This window comes from Haliotis cracherodii, unplaced genomic scaffold (assembly GCF_022045235.1).
Source record: "Haliotis cracherodii isolate W230 unplaced genomic scaffold, xgHalCrac1.p SCAF_16, whole genome shotgun sequence".
Lineage (NCBI taxonomy): Eukaryota > Metazoa > Mollusca > Gastropoda > Lepetellida > Haliotidae > Haliotis > Haliotis cracherodii.
In genome coordinates, this window is record NW_027266271.1 from 16059836 (window position 1) to 16075004 (window position 15169).

The 15169-nt window shown below is 38.2% G+C and overlaps 1 protein-coding gene across 1 annotated transcript; it reads left to right on the forward strand.

Annotated features, from left to right (window-relative positions):
- The first annotated feature begins 7819 nt into the window (after window positions 1–7819).
- LOC139463414 (uncharacterized) lies at window positions 7820–12116 on the forward strand. The gene is made up of 3 exons (XM_071244672.1): window positions 7820–8215; window positions 9248–9397; window positions 10719–12116. Exons 1-3 carry the CDS (start codon window positions 8146–8148, stop codon window positions 10970–10972), a joined length of 474 nt encoding a protein of 157 aa, XP_071100773.1. The 5' UTR covers window positions 7820–8145; the 3' UTR covers window positions 10973–12116.
- The last annotated feature ends 3053 nt before the right edge of the window (window positions 12117–15169 follow it).

Sequence of the window (15169 nt, forward strand, 5' to 3'; positions counted from 1 at the left end):
ATGTCATCGCTACATTGCCCCTTACGTCAAATAGAATCTGTTTCCGCGGTTAATCTAGACTCTTGTACGGTGTATTGACATTCTATATTTACATGTAATTCGATGTTCGACATTCTATATTTACATGTAATTCGATGTTCGACATTCTATATTTACATGTAATTCGATGTTCGACATTCTATATTTACATGTAATTCGATGTTCGACATTCTATATTTACATGTAATTCGATGTTCGACATTCTATATTTACATGTAATTCGATGTTCGTGTACCTTTCAGGGAGGTTTTGAGTGAAATAATTTAATTTCCTTTGTGTTCATTGTAATGCCTACATTCCGATTAGCTGAATTAAGCGAAATTCATGCTTATTCATCGTCCAAATTACCCTTTGGCACCGAAGGCCGAGAAGGAATGAAACAGCAAACGTCCAGGCTCGCTCGCCTGAGTTCCGAAAAAACAAAAACGTCTTTGGGTTTCATTTCAAACCCGCATTTTTCTAACTGTGTCTTCTCGTTCTCTGGGAACTAATGTTCGAATCTGGCGATAACTGACCATGTCATTTGAAACAGCCGCCTTCTCCCACACATATTTCTTCCAGTTCGTCACAGTCTGACTGTTGCTGTTCTTTTCGAATCCTGCCTTGATTGACAGGTCCCTATGAACTTTGTTTTGGCTACTTACTTTGTGGGCGTGTCAAGTTATGTGCATAAATTAAACAATCACCTGATTCATGTCACGACACAGTATGTATTCCTGCACCTTGAATGTTTATCAATCTCGTCATTTTTGTCTGCTTTGATATATGCAACTGTTTTTGGTTAAACTATCATTGATACATGTAACACATGTTTTTGTTGTCGAATTTAATTATAAGGATTGACTGTGTATTTTTTCGGTTCATTTAGAAAACTCGAAAAACCGATGTGCAAACTTTTGTAAGAATCCGCTATCTTTAATTAAACTAATTCTATGGCAGAATATGTTTGTACTTGATTCTGATCAATCACACTACATCACTCGATGTACCATTTTGTTAGTTTACGTCAGCAGTATACTTTTTGTGCGAGAATATTTGTGTCCCGTCGTCTAAATAGGTATCTCTAAATTCATTCAGAGGGCCTAAGGCGATGCAATTCAGTTCGCTGAGTTGTCTCCCTTAACCGATCAACAATAACCAGTAAACGTTTGCCACCACCACAACTTTTGACTACTTATATAGTTACATATGTATCTTTAGATATTCAGGACAAATTGTCAGAAATGAAAGCAAACGCCATCTGAATGTTACTGAGAAAACAATATGCGAAATGATGAACTTACTCATTGTCTGTTGAAGATTTAGTGGCAAGAAGTAGGCATCCCCATGGGCACAAATTGTGCATATATGAGTTTGTCAAAATCAACAGACTCACACAGAGCGTAAAGTAGAAAAGGAACAAGGACAGTGTTGCCAACCGCAACGTAAGAAAGGGTATGTTGTTGTTGATCAAAGACTGAGGAGGGCTTATCACTATTCTTAGCGTATTTGGTAAATGGAAATAGAACATTTAGTCGGGTTCAACGAACAACGTTCAGCTGTGGAACCTTCCACTTAGTTCTCACAAGATGGACCGCCTCCGTGGTCTTGAGGATAGAGAACATGAAGGTAAGGGTTCGATCCCCATCCGCGTCTTACCAAAAGACAAAAGGCAGTACATGTACTTGTTATTACTCTGCCTGGTGCTCGGCATTAAATGCAGAAAACAAGGACTAGCGGCTCGGGATGCGATATCCATGTATTAAACTGCTACATGGTATTTCAATGCGCTAGCACAATACGTCATGGCTAGTACACGCAGCCACACACAGGTACAGACACGTGGCTATACAAGTGCAATAATATTGAACGCCACGTTAAACACAATTTCACCTCACCTCGCTACAAGGTGCACATAGTCGTTTAAAGAAACACGCACTTTCCTGAGAACAACTGACAGAGAGTCTAATGGTGTTCCAATGGCTAACCTTAGCACATCAGATCAAATCGGCCTTAGTCCGGGCTAGTACAAGCAGCTATTTGCAATATTCTTAACGCGACAATAAACCACATGTCATGATTACCTCACTTAACACTCATAATCGGGGTACCTACGGGTCATAGGCTTTAGGGGTCGGACCCACTGCTCGTAGGTTCGTTTGTCAACGCTATACATGACAGAGGGGTCGTGGGCTTCACCAGCTTGTTGGCGGCTGACGCCCCCTTCATATGGATACGTTGATTCATATATATTTGCATGTGTGTGTAGAGATACTCGAGGAGTAACGTTTCATGACCAAAGGAGGTCGACCAAATTATATTTGCTCATTAGTAAAGTTGTTTGCAATGCAAATAGTGTCTGGCGAACATAACGACTGTTCACTTGTGTGATCAACAAATATATCCGGGTCTATCTCCCAAAATAGAACATTATAGATATCTAGACGTCAAGTGACGTCACTGTCTGAAAGTCATTCATGAACACACGTTCATGATATAGTCGGAATCATACAATTGACTCTTATAAGATTTCTTATGAATATGGAAAGGATTTTGTCGCTTTTATTTATTCTGGGCTTGTCGAGGAACACAAGTAACATGAACAAAAAGTAGCCTGTTCGTGATGAGTGCTTCGGAAACATTTTCTCGTTCTTCTCGTTCTGATCTTCGTAATAAATACCCTGTATGTAAATGTCAGATCACACCCATAACCTTTATCACACATGAACATAAAAGTAAATCGTCTTTTGCTGACGTGAGTATTTTTGCTCCATGAGGTCAGCATGAGCATTAGGTAATGCAAACATTGATTATTCTGTATGCAGCTGAGACTGTTATCACATCATTAATCTTAATATGCGCTATATGTTTGACGAAGGTTATAACTGATTCACAAATGATAATGACACAGTAACCTACAACTAGTAATTAGGAATTTTTATAGGCATTTGCTAATGCAATACCTACATGTATCGCATTGTTTATGATTTATACATTTAATATTGTATAATGGCAGTATATATACAACGCAGCTTGCAGCATCGACTTATTAACGCTGCGCATGTTCTACAAACGTCGACAGAACGTCTGGAACATTTGCCATAGCTCCAGGTGAAAAGTCAGTTTTTTGTAGTGTATTCAGATCTTTCTTCTCTCCGCGGAAGACGGTCTTAAGAAAATAGTCCAAATATCTTTGGACAACGGGCGAATGTTTGACGACTTGCGTGAGTTTGCCGATTGGATGTTTGTTGTTCAGCCTCGTTCAAACTAATTCCCCAGGGCATTGTTTTATACGGACTTTATCCCAGGGAATACAAACCAAAGCCTCGGATTAATGGATCATTCGTGACCTTCTGGTAAAACGTGGCAAGATAGGAAGGAAAGTAGCAGTGTTGTAGTTTTAGCCAGAAGATCTGCTTTTAGGTGTTAGTTTTTCTTGCCGGAGTCACATGCTTCATTGTTAATGATTTCTCACCGTGTTTCCGCGATGTGATGTGACATACCAGGTCTCAACAGAACACGACGTGCTAAGAGCGAATAAATTCCCTCGTTCAGAGTCACGAATAGTCTTTTTGAAAAGTGTTTAAAAATGGTACTTTTTTGTTAATAAATATGAAACTTATTCAAGGAAACTTGGTTATTTTGATGTAATGTTCTTAAGTAAAAAACATCGTCCATAATTTTTTTGGACTGTTTTAAATGATAATGTCCAGAAATATATGCTCAGTGTGCCAGTGGATTTGACTGGTGAACTTTGTTTGGCACGAACAGTAGTGAGTTGACAAGATTAACTACATCCTTCTATTTAACTAGAGTCAATGATAATCTTGTAAACATGTACACGTAAATAGTTTCTCGGCAGGATAAAACAAACGGATGAAACAGTATCCGTTGAGATCATTTACGGATAAATAAAGAACTATATTGTCTCTTGTCAGCGTCCGACTCACTGATAACTGACCTTGTGACGTAAGATATTGATGCGGACGTTCCAGGAAAACTTTTTAGATACCTTTTGCGAGAGAGAAGAATATTGTTTTCGACGATAGAGTGAAGGGGGATGTAAAATGGGGTTAAACGTTGCGTTTAAGAATAATTCACTTCTATATCGATGTGCATGCACGTGCGTGTTTGGCCGCGTGTACTAGTCCGGGCGGTTTTATAGTGCCAGCCGTCTCAGATACCATATGCCGCAGCTTAACATGGATAGCCCACTCGGACACAGTACACTGAAGTCCAGTCCTTGTTTTATCCCCTTAATGCCCAGCACCAGACAGGGCAACAACAAGTCCCATCTTTAAACAGTTTTGGTATGATGCGGCCGGCTTGCAGGGGATCGAACCACCGACCTTCCGCTCTCCGGGCAGTTTTCTATAATATAATTTAAAAATGACATTATATCATAAAGAAGCTATCACGCTTGTGCGCTTTGGGGATGGCACATATCTGTACTGGGAGCAAACGCTCGTCAAGGCACGCTAAACACAATGCATATTACTCTGAGGATATTTACCATACCAAGCGCAATAACCTCCATGACTATATATTTATATGACATTGTACGTCTAAACAGTTCACAAACTTAGAGTGATTATTCGAGCCAAACATAGATTTCATCACAATCATCGGATCTTTTAACCTGCCAAAGACAACAACATGCCAGATGTTCCCTCTGTCGCCGGTTTAAACTTCTATTGGGTCTTGGTTACACATCAAATGCAGATTGTACTTGACTGCTAAGTCATTTACACTGATTTGACTCTATTTTTATATCGTTCTGTATTTCCGAAAAAAATAAATCTAAACAATACCTGGATAAATTCTTTACTTTCAAAACAGCAATCGATACGTCGCGCACATACAATGCCATAAGGAAATCGTTTCCTCTCGGAGGAAGATTATCAAAATGTGTATTATTCACTTATACAAATAGCGGCGTTTTAGAACAATTCAGTATCCTGAACGTTTGTCACATGTGAATTGGAACATTCAATATTTGAACCGACTTCAAAATCTGACAGAATATTAAAGAATGTTCAACGTGCGACCCTAAAACTAATGTCGAAAATAAAGTGCAAATATGATAACGATAAAAGTACAACGCGAGATCTAGATATATTTGCTTTAAGGGATTCTGTGATATGTATTTGCTTTTATTGCTTTTCGTTGCTTTTTTATATTATAAACTCGTTAATTATTCATCCCATATATGCAAGGACATCGTTTCGGAAGAAAGCAAAGTGTTCAGTTTTGTCGTTGAGGCGCGAGTAGCCAGGGTCATCCAAGACCTCGACATTCGCTGTGCCTAAATATCCTGCATTGATCTTGGGTTCGAATCCCAGATTCGCTCTGATTAATTATTTGTCAGCACCACATGCGTGCTCGTGGGGCATTTGTAACTAAACATGGTAACCAAAGATAAAGTAACATCTATATATTCAAAAGTCCAGGACTGTTTCTCAAAAATGAAAGCAAATGTCATCTGAGATTTACTGAGAAAACAACACTTGAAATGCTTGACTTACTCATTCATCACATCAATGAGAAATTTGGGGTTAAGACACTTTCGCAAGAAGTAGGCATACGTACTGGAACCAATAGTGCTTACCTTCGTCCTGAGGTAGGAAACGCTCACCTTTCGCGATCTCCTGGTGTTCTCACTATTTGCTAGTGACCCAAAGACTCATGATCATGATGTAGTTGAAATCTACAATTGACTCTGCTTTAAGTAGAATGAGCAAGTGAGTTTGGTTTAACGCCGCTTTTAACAGTATTTCAGTTATATCAAGGCGTGTCAACTAAATGTGGGAGTAAAGCCCGAAGTGATGCAGGTCTCAAACGTTTACAACTTCGGTGAAACCCATGAGCACGGGTATGGTGCTGACAAACCTAGAAACATATTCGGGGCGAACACAATCATAGGTTTCTGGCGTGCCCAAGGGACGTAACTCTGCACAGCGAATCGAGGCGCCTAAGACGACTGGGCCATCCGTGCCCCTTTAAGTAGAGATTTCTTATGATAACGGAAATAGCGTTTGTCGCTTTTATTTCTTGGACTTGCATCACTTCAGGGTTACTGTTGGCCAACATATGCTTACCCTCTTCGCGAACACCTGGAGTCATCAGTGAATTTTCAGTGGTCCATTCATATTATTTCCACAGCTATTTGCCTTTTACGCCAAGTGACATCTGTTTCAGCTGAAAATCTAGGCTGGTTATTCGCCTGCATTTACAAGTTATAATCACAACACCAAACTGGCACGAGGTGATATTACTGTGGTACTCTTAGCATTAAACTCATTGCATTACTCAATCACTGGAACATAATATTTCAATATGTAATGAGCTACATTACTGCGCTGGAACCTCGTGTATATATCTGGGAATCTTACATAACGTTGCAACATTTCATAGAGATTAGGTCCATGCGACATAGTCATTGACACATCGCTCCAGGTGATCATGCTGCATGATCAGCGCACTCCCTCTGTATGTCAATCCACTCCGTGTTCTACTTGCTATTTGTTCACCTGACTCCTCATGTAGGTGCACTGACAATTAAGGAGCATGTGGCAAATATACCTCCAAAGTTACACTGCTGCGTACACCACAGCTAGCACACACGATTTGTAAATAATCTAGCTTTTTTCTAATATTCCATAATCCTTCTTACAACACGAAACCACTGACAATGTATTCTACACATAAAAGCAACACTGTCGTAATTCCTTCACTTTGAAAACATTATTTTAAAGAACGCCAAAAATAATAATGGGCGCATATGTGACACTTTTTAAAAGTTTATTGGCAGCTTCTCGCTTTGAAGACTCGTATTGAACGTGACCATTTGAAGTCGTAAAGCCAGTAAGCCGGGATATTTGTCAACGATTCTTCTTTCAACGAGACAAGAAGGAACGACGAAATCCCCTAATCGGCATCACCTATATACTGGCCTCCCTGGATTACCTCCCTTTGAATAAGGTTATTGTAAGACGTTTCCTTGAAAGAGTAACCCCATGTTGTTAATCTGATTATCCGAGGGGATAACAATAATCAAAGATATTCTATGGCGTTTGAAAGTAATTGTACTTTAACATTTAACACTGTAAAGTACATAATATCACATTCGTAAAGGTACACGAACTCCCTAAGAAATATAAATAATTATAAAATCATGATAGATATTGTAAACTAATGTACTCACTTACATTACCATGACATTATTGCCACATACCTCTTTTGATTGTCTGAAAAATGTTCCAGACAAATGGTTCGGGCAAACATCATCCATAAAAGTTGTCCAAAATCATTTGTCTTTACCAGGACATTCCTATGCATTGATTCTATGCATCTTCCGGTACTCATCATATCATTGTTGTCATATTCAATTAGAACATACACATTTGATGTGTATGCATTGGAAAAGCAAATATACGATGGCCCCATGTACGGGTAGAGCAAAACTTACCTAAATAAACATTTGATCTCCATCATTACCAAGAGACCTTAAGAGTACCTAGCGTTGGTAACTGCAACTTTAACTACCATCCTTTTGACAGAGAAGTTCACACCTCTCTTCTTTGTTCAGTGGCATCTCAGTTCCCTTGTAGAATCACGAAGACGAAAATGTGCGCTGCGTCCATGGCTAGACGCGATGAGCAAATTGTAACAGGAGTTTGCTAAGCACTTAAAGTCGAGTCTGATTCGGGTCATGGGACATTCTCTGCAGAAAATAAATATTGAGAATGTGACGGAGCAAGCTTTGCCCCGAATGTACACAAGAAGGAGCGGCCACGTCGAGGGCTAGTTTACCATTAGCAGTCGTGCTGGAAAGTCCCTGTGCTCTTACCTGAACAGTTTATAACATCGTTTACGGCGTTCAGCATTAAAGAAGAAAGCGGATACACCTTTTGTTAAGATTTACGTTTGGTCTGCGTCTTGAGTTTGAAGACTATTCAAAAGTTGGTGTGTGATATACAACGTGGATTATTCTTGTTTGGACTACTATAATTTGTGTCGGTGATGACTGCTGTCAGTGATATGTAATAACGTTGCATGCAATGGAATAACACCTCCAACACTGACATATAGTTTCTTTACAACATCTGTGGTTGCAGCGAAATCAAGATGGCGCGACACATTAGTGTGTTGAAACATCCGGCAGTATTACTTATAGCTACGCTGGCATCTGTCTGTGGTGAGTTGAATAGAAACGATGAACACTTGGAATATTATTCAACTTGTACGTAAAACATAACATATAATGTCTGTTTTATATAATTGTAGTTATGTTAGTATGTGATTTTAAGATTAATTTATTAACCTCGACACATTAAAGTGCGTCTGAACAGTACATTTATTGCAGAACAAAATCGAAACTACTCTAATTCTTTGGTATTATTATATGCTTAAATCCCAACCATGTGTCGACGTCCAAACAATGCTATAATCCACCTGCTTTCGTCATCCATAGTAGTTTGCATAAAAAAACCTTTATCTTTTTGTCAGACACAACACATTTAATTGTTTATTGATTAGTAAATTTTGGGTTCCATTCTTCAAACTATTAAATAAAATTTTCAATGTTGAAATGTAAGAAATTGAATTTTCGGATTCTTTAAAATGTACTGTTTTGGTTCGAAGGTAATGCAAATTTACCTCCATGCCAGATTTCCTCGTACGTAAAGGATTAAAGCCGATCTTTTGAAAGAAAACGTTTGTTCCCTTGCCTATTGGCAGCTTAATAGTCTCAGTGTAAACATTTCCCTTTCACGTTCAAGAAGAAAACTAACTGAGATTTAAGGACGTACATAGAAGGTGAATGAGATAAATAGTTTTCAACCGAATGACGTTTTTGTCTTAAAGTGCATTGACTTTTTCAAATGTTTGGCGTACTTTATTCAAGTTCATAACGTAATTAGGTTTCAAGTGGTTGGCATGCTACTTTCAGTCAGCTGTTTGACAAACTAGCTTTTTACAAATGCACGGCGTAATTTGTTTTCTAGTGAAAGACGTACAATGATATTTTCAAGTGAACGACGTAATATTGTTTCACGTGAATGACGTAGTTATTTTTTTCGGGTAATTGATGTATTTTCGGGTTATTGATGTATTTTCGGGTTATTGATGTATTTTCCTGATAATTTCGGGTGTTTGGTGTACTAATTTGTTTTCAAGTGAATGACGTTCAATTTTCAAGTGCATGACGTATTTTGTTTTCAATTCCCAGTGTGTCGGCAGATGTGCTATAGCTGCAACTACGTCGGCAACATCCTGAGTCAAGGGTATGAGTGTGTCTCTTACCCAAAAAACTGGACATATGGAAATTGGAGACTTAGGTGCAACAATAAATGTACCACCCAAAGTACATACGATAAGGGTGAGTGTAACACAAATTCACAAATAATTACACATCCATCCATTTTATAAACGGACATCAGTGAAGCCATGTTTGAACTGAGAAAAGGGAATGAGTGATATATGTGCACCCAATGATGTATAAATCTGTGAAATCAGAAACTGCTTTGTTGCGGAGTTTCCATTGAACCGATTTCAAGTGACAGAACATACTTCTTCCATTGTCCTGATCAGGAATAGTAAAGAGTGTTATAATGTAGAATAATGTGTAGCACAGGTCGGAAATGGAAATCAATGAGGATATTGATGATGAAGTGACCACTGTTGTATAATTGTAACTCAACCGGTCATGAGGTTATGTGAAATGGGATTTAACATACATACATACATAGTGTTAGTGCTAGTGTGTGTGAGTGCGTGTGTGTACTAGACCGGACTAATACCGAGTTTATAGTGCTGGCCCACTGAGATACCGTGCGGCAGATTAACACGAATACCCAACTCAAACACAGTAAACTGACTCCGAGCCGACCAATCCTTGTTTTAGCACCCTCATACCGAACGCCAGGCAGGGTAAAAACAAGTACCATCTTTTAACGTCTATTGGTATGACACGGCCGCGGTTTGAGCCCCAGACCTTCCTCTCCAATTTATGTACTAATATCAACAATGGTACATGTCATTTGTAATGTGATTCTTAATGAATGTGTATGAGATGAATTGATACCACGGAACTGATTGACTTTAGGTCCTTTAGACAGAATTTAAACCTGTTAAAAATGTGTTAAATAACTTATGTAAGTAAATATTTATTTGTTTGCTCATCATGTTTAATCAAACACGTCGTTTACTATTTATTGGATCGACCCTCCACCCCGATAACTTATCAGAAGAAATCATGTTTAATTTAGAATATTACATGAGAAACGAAGATCAGAATGGTTGTGTTTCCAAGTGAGAGGAATGAATATACACCAATTCTAAAACAAGATTCGCAAGACAGATTTAACCTTTTCACTGATTTTCAGTGATCCATTCATTTAATTTCCATGCCTATTTTGCCTTCTACACCCAGTGGAGTTTGTGTTAGGTGATAATCGATACTGATGTTATCTGGCGCCGACGCGTTTTATTACAAAATGATATTACAAATGTATTATTCTAATTTCTAAGTCTTTATACACAGGCTGTGAAAATAAAAAAACCCTTCCATACTAAAAGCCAAAGGCGGCGCCATTACCTCAACAATGATAGGCTAGACGTCGTTACACATTAAGGCCCACATTTCCGTGTAGGACAGCATTTTGATCTGAAATAGCTCATGTCAATATTCTCTTCCCCAGAGACCGGCAAGGCCACTTTCATGGCTCGTGGATGTAGCGGTTCCATGAAGGTTCCTGAAGACTATTGTGAGGAAGACGACTTCAGCGTCCGCTGCTACTTCACCTGCGAAGACCACTACTGCAACGATGGGCCTGGTATCGACGACAGTTTCCTGGAAATCATTTCTGATGGAGGAGGTGCTGCTAGTAGAGTGTCACTTATTACTGTTCTTCTGGAAACACTCGTAGCTTTTTTCATCAAGATGTGTCTGTAGTTGGAAGAAAAAACCTAATACTTGTATAGTATATGAACATCCACACATGAACCACATGATATTTTCTAATTTCCACATTATGGTTTTAAACGTCTATGATAAAATAATGTTAATGATTTGAACACCTTTGAAAATAGATAATATATTTTATTGCTTTTGCCAAAGATGAAATTAGCAATTGGCCGACGATGTGACGTTGTTGGAAGGGGTGTGGCTTTGAATTGTTCGAAAAGAATGAATTGTACGTTGGACATTCTGGACATACTGTGAAAATTGAGTCTCGAAAAAAATCCGCGACACAAACCTTCAGAGGTTCAATTGGATGTTCTGAAGCATTGACGGAAAAATATCCACTCTCGATACAATTCCTAGCCACCACTCCTGAAATGATCGGTCCCTTAGCGACAAACACCTTTTTAGAAATTTGAATTTCGCTTAAATGATCTGAAAATAATCTAAAAATTAATAAGAAAATATACTTCATATATTTTATATACGCTTTTTGTACTTAAATACCATTTTCACAGATTTCAGTATTTTTAAACATATAGTGATGCAGTCAAAATAGCACCCGTGTCTTCTAATTGCAATGCTTTTATGCTTCTGAGTATGTAGCATCAATTATGCAAGAAGTGTTCATTTCGCATGTTTCGTAAATTAATGTTTGCGCAGTGATTCATAGAATTCAAACATGAAACAGCGAACTTTTTTTATATATGATCTGTCGATGCTTAAAGCAACACCGTGCGGTAAATTGTGAAGCATGTTTACAAAATGGGCAGCTGTTACATCAGCTGTGACATCACTAAGTGCCTTATCGGAAACCACATAATCCTGAAACTGATTAACCCGGATAAAAAAGTCTGACATTGTCTGACACTCCCCCGACAGTGCCGGGTCCAACATCTGCTAAGTATATATACCTCATACCATTGCCTTTGTTTCCATATTAAATATATTGATATTGTTTTGTTCATCAAATTAAAAATATTTATTTCCAATCACAATTTCTATATGTATATTGTTTATGCTTGAATTATGATCTATTGTGTTTGGTAAAAAATGATTTTAACTTAAATTGTTACCGTTTCTTTTGAAAAGATTTATGAAAAATCTGTTTTATTATATTAATTAACACATGGAATTAAAATCATATTTACACATACTTCCTGTACGGGTTTTATTAGAAATGTAACGTTTACAAGTGCATATGGTACCGTACATATATGTACAGTGAAATCACGTGATTTCCGAAAGAAAACTTTCCGAACTTTAGGAACACATATGTTATACACACTTTAAAAAATTCTTTAATTAAGAAGTTAACCCAAACGACTTCACGTTATAGGTCCGGATAAATGGTTCACTTTAAACAATTACATGGACGTACAGAGTGATTTAAAATAAGGTACTCGGACTGAATACTATTGAACAATTTGATGTGATTGCATAGAACATCTTTGAAGGTACATAGACTTGTACGTGTACAACACCCCTGGATGGGGATGCTGAGGTAGTTCAGACCGTTATTAAACGAGGACAACGTTTAGAACTCTCCATACCAAAATCAAATACAATTCACGTGGTAACAAACAACCTGACACATTCACTTAACTGGAAACTATTCCTACCAAAAGTTACTGAATATGAGTGAGCGAGCGAGTGAGCTTTTAGTTTGTTTGTTTGTTTGTTGTTTAACGCCGCACTCGACAATATTCCAACTATATGACGGCAGTCTGTAAAATAATCGAGTCTGGACCAGACAATCCAGTGATTGACATCATGAGCATCGATCCACCCAATTGGGATCGATGACATGCATCAACGAAGTCAGCGAGCCCGACCACCCGATCCCGTTAGTCGCCTCTTACGACAAGCATAGTCGCCTTTTAGGCAAGTCTTGGTTGCTGAAGACCTATTCTACCCCGGAATCTTCAGGGGTCAACACCGCTTTTAACAGTATTCCAGTTATATCACGGTGTGTCAGCTTAATGTGGAAGGAAAGCCCGAAGTGATGCAGGTCTAAGACGTTTACCACGGGAACGGGTAAAGTGCTGACAAACCTAGAAACATAATCGGGGCGAACCTGGATTAAAACCCACAATCATAGGTTTCTGGCGTGCCCAAAGGACGCAACTCTGAACAGCGAATCGCGGCGCCTTAGACGACTGGGTGACCAGTGCCCCCGTATTAAAAATGACAACACGGTATGACATGAATATCATTCGACTCTTTTTTGACCAAGGCTAAGATATATAAGGTCTCATTTAAGCTTTCAAAACGTTTTATGGTTTCCGTATTTTTTTAGATGAACAATTGACTTGCCTTTGCATGTGTTTGTGTCGGATGCCATTGGAGAAGGATGCTTTCACCTTTTCGCGAAAACGGTAAAGGTTTTGTCGCTTTTGTCGCTTTAATTATACAAATACAAACATAGCGATCAATGTTTAGAGATCATATACCGGGTTGAATGTTGACATGAGCGGTGTTAATCCACTTTCAGAGCCGGGCCAACACAGATGATTCGTTTTCCTTGCATACGTTCTTCTAGCGAACAAAGTTTGAGATGTAAATATTCTGTCAAATTACATACATTTATTAAATATTACTTGGGACCGTTTGCGTCAGTAATTCTAACTTAAAACCTCCCTGTTTCAAGATGATTGTTAATGTTGACAATGGGTCCGAATGTGATATGTAAAAGTTGTTAATGTGTCCCATACTCACTTGTTTACACCCTTTTACAGAAAGTTCAATTTCGATTTATCAGTTGAAACTTTATTTTCAAACATGTGTACTTTCCGGAACTAAATCTGATTATCATAAGAAGATATGGTGTTAAAATGTTACACAAAAATGTAACTCATTGCATGCGCCTCAGACGTGTTTGAAACACGTAACTCTATTTGGGTTGTCATGATGATCAAACACTGAAATGTGGTTTGAATTGACAAGGCAGGACGTCAAAGTTTCTTTACCTTCATATAACACACTTAATTCACACAGGGGGCACTGTCGTCTAAGGCGCAGCGATTTGCTATGCAGCACGCCAGGAACCAGTGATTGTGGGTTCGAATCCCGGTTCCACCGATTATGTTTCTAGGTTTGTCAGCACCAGACCCGTGCTCGTGGGTTTCACAGAATTGGTTAACGTCTGAGACCTGCATCTCTTCGGGCTTTCCTTCCACATTAAGCTGACACGCCGCGATATAACTGGAATATTGTTAAAAGCGGCGTTAAACCCAACTCACTCACCCACTAACTTACTAATTCGCACAATTATGCCTGGCAATGGCTGTATGTGTGACGCCATTTTGCAACAGCTCACATGCTGTCAATGGAAGATAAAAGAAGTTCAACTGCAGGTTTTCACATAAAAACATACTTAACTCTTTCTTCAATAAATACGATGTACTGTGGGGCACAATAAGCAGAATATAATAAAAATAATTAAAAGCGACTCAACCCTTTTCACAATCATAAAACATCTCTGCTAAGTCAATTGTGTTTATGAATTACCATCAGGTGTTCTCGAAAAGACGAATGCAACAAATGTTTGAAGCGCAAAACTCAAAACCTCATTCATCTATTAGGTACGTTTAAACAGTTTGAAGGGGAATTTAAATTTAAAAAAATGACATATATCTGTTGTACCCCTATACCTATTGACAGGGCATCAAACTGTACTATTTTGTTATGTACACATAATACTGATTTGTAAACTTTCGGTATAATGTCTTATTTTAATCATATTCATTTCTTGCTGAAGTGTGACCAATTGGTCATTATTTATGTAGTTCTTGCAATGTCAATTCATATATATTTTAAGCTTTATAAGTGTCTTTAGGTCACCATTCGAAAGTAATAAAACAACCTCGCCTGGATTCATATTATGATATGGTCAAAATTGCTTCAAAGATTGATAAGTATTCAAACTCTGTGCCCATCAACTTGAGCTTGACGTTGTCACAGAGCGCAATGAGGTAAACATAAAGTCGTCACATAGATATTTTTATGATAAGAACGAAAGTTGGGTTTTAGTTTTTACCTAGCATTTGCGACAGAAAATGTTTTTTATACGACCATTCAACAAATAACAAAAATGATGTTTACGAGACAAAATACTTCTTATTTTTTTCAACTGCAGAAACAAACATGCATATAACACGTTCATGTCAGCCTCTCCCTGGCGGAAAT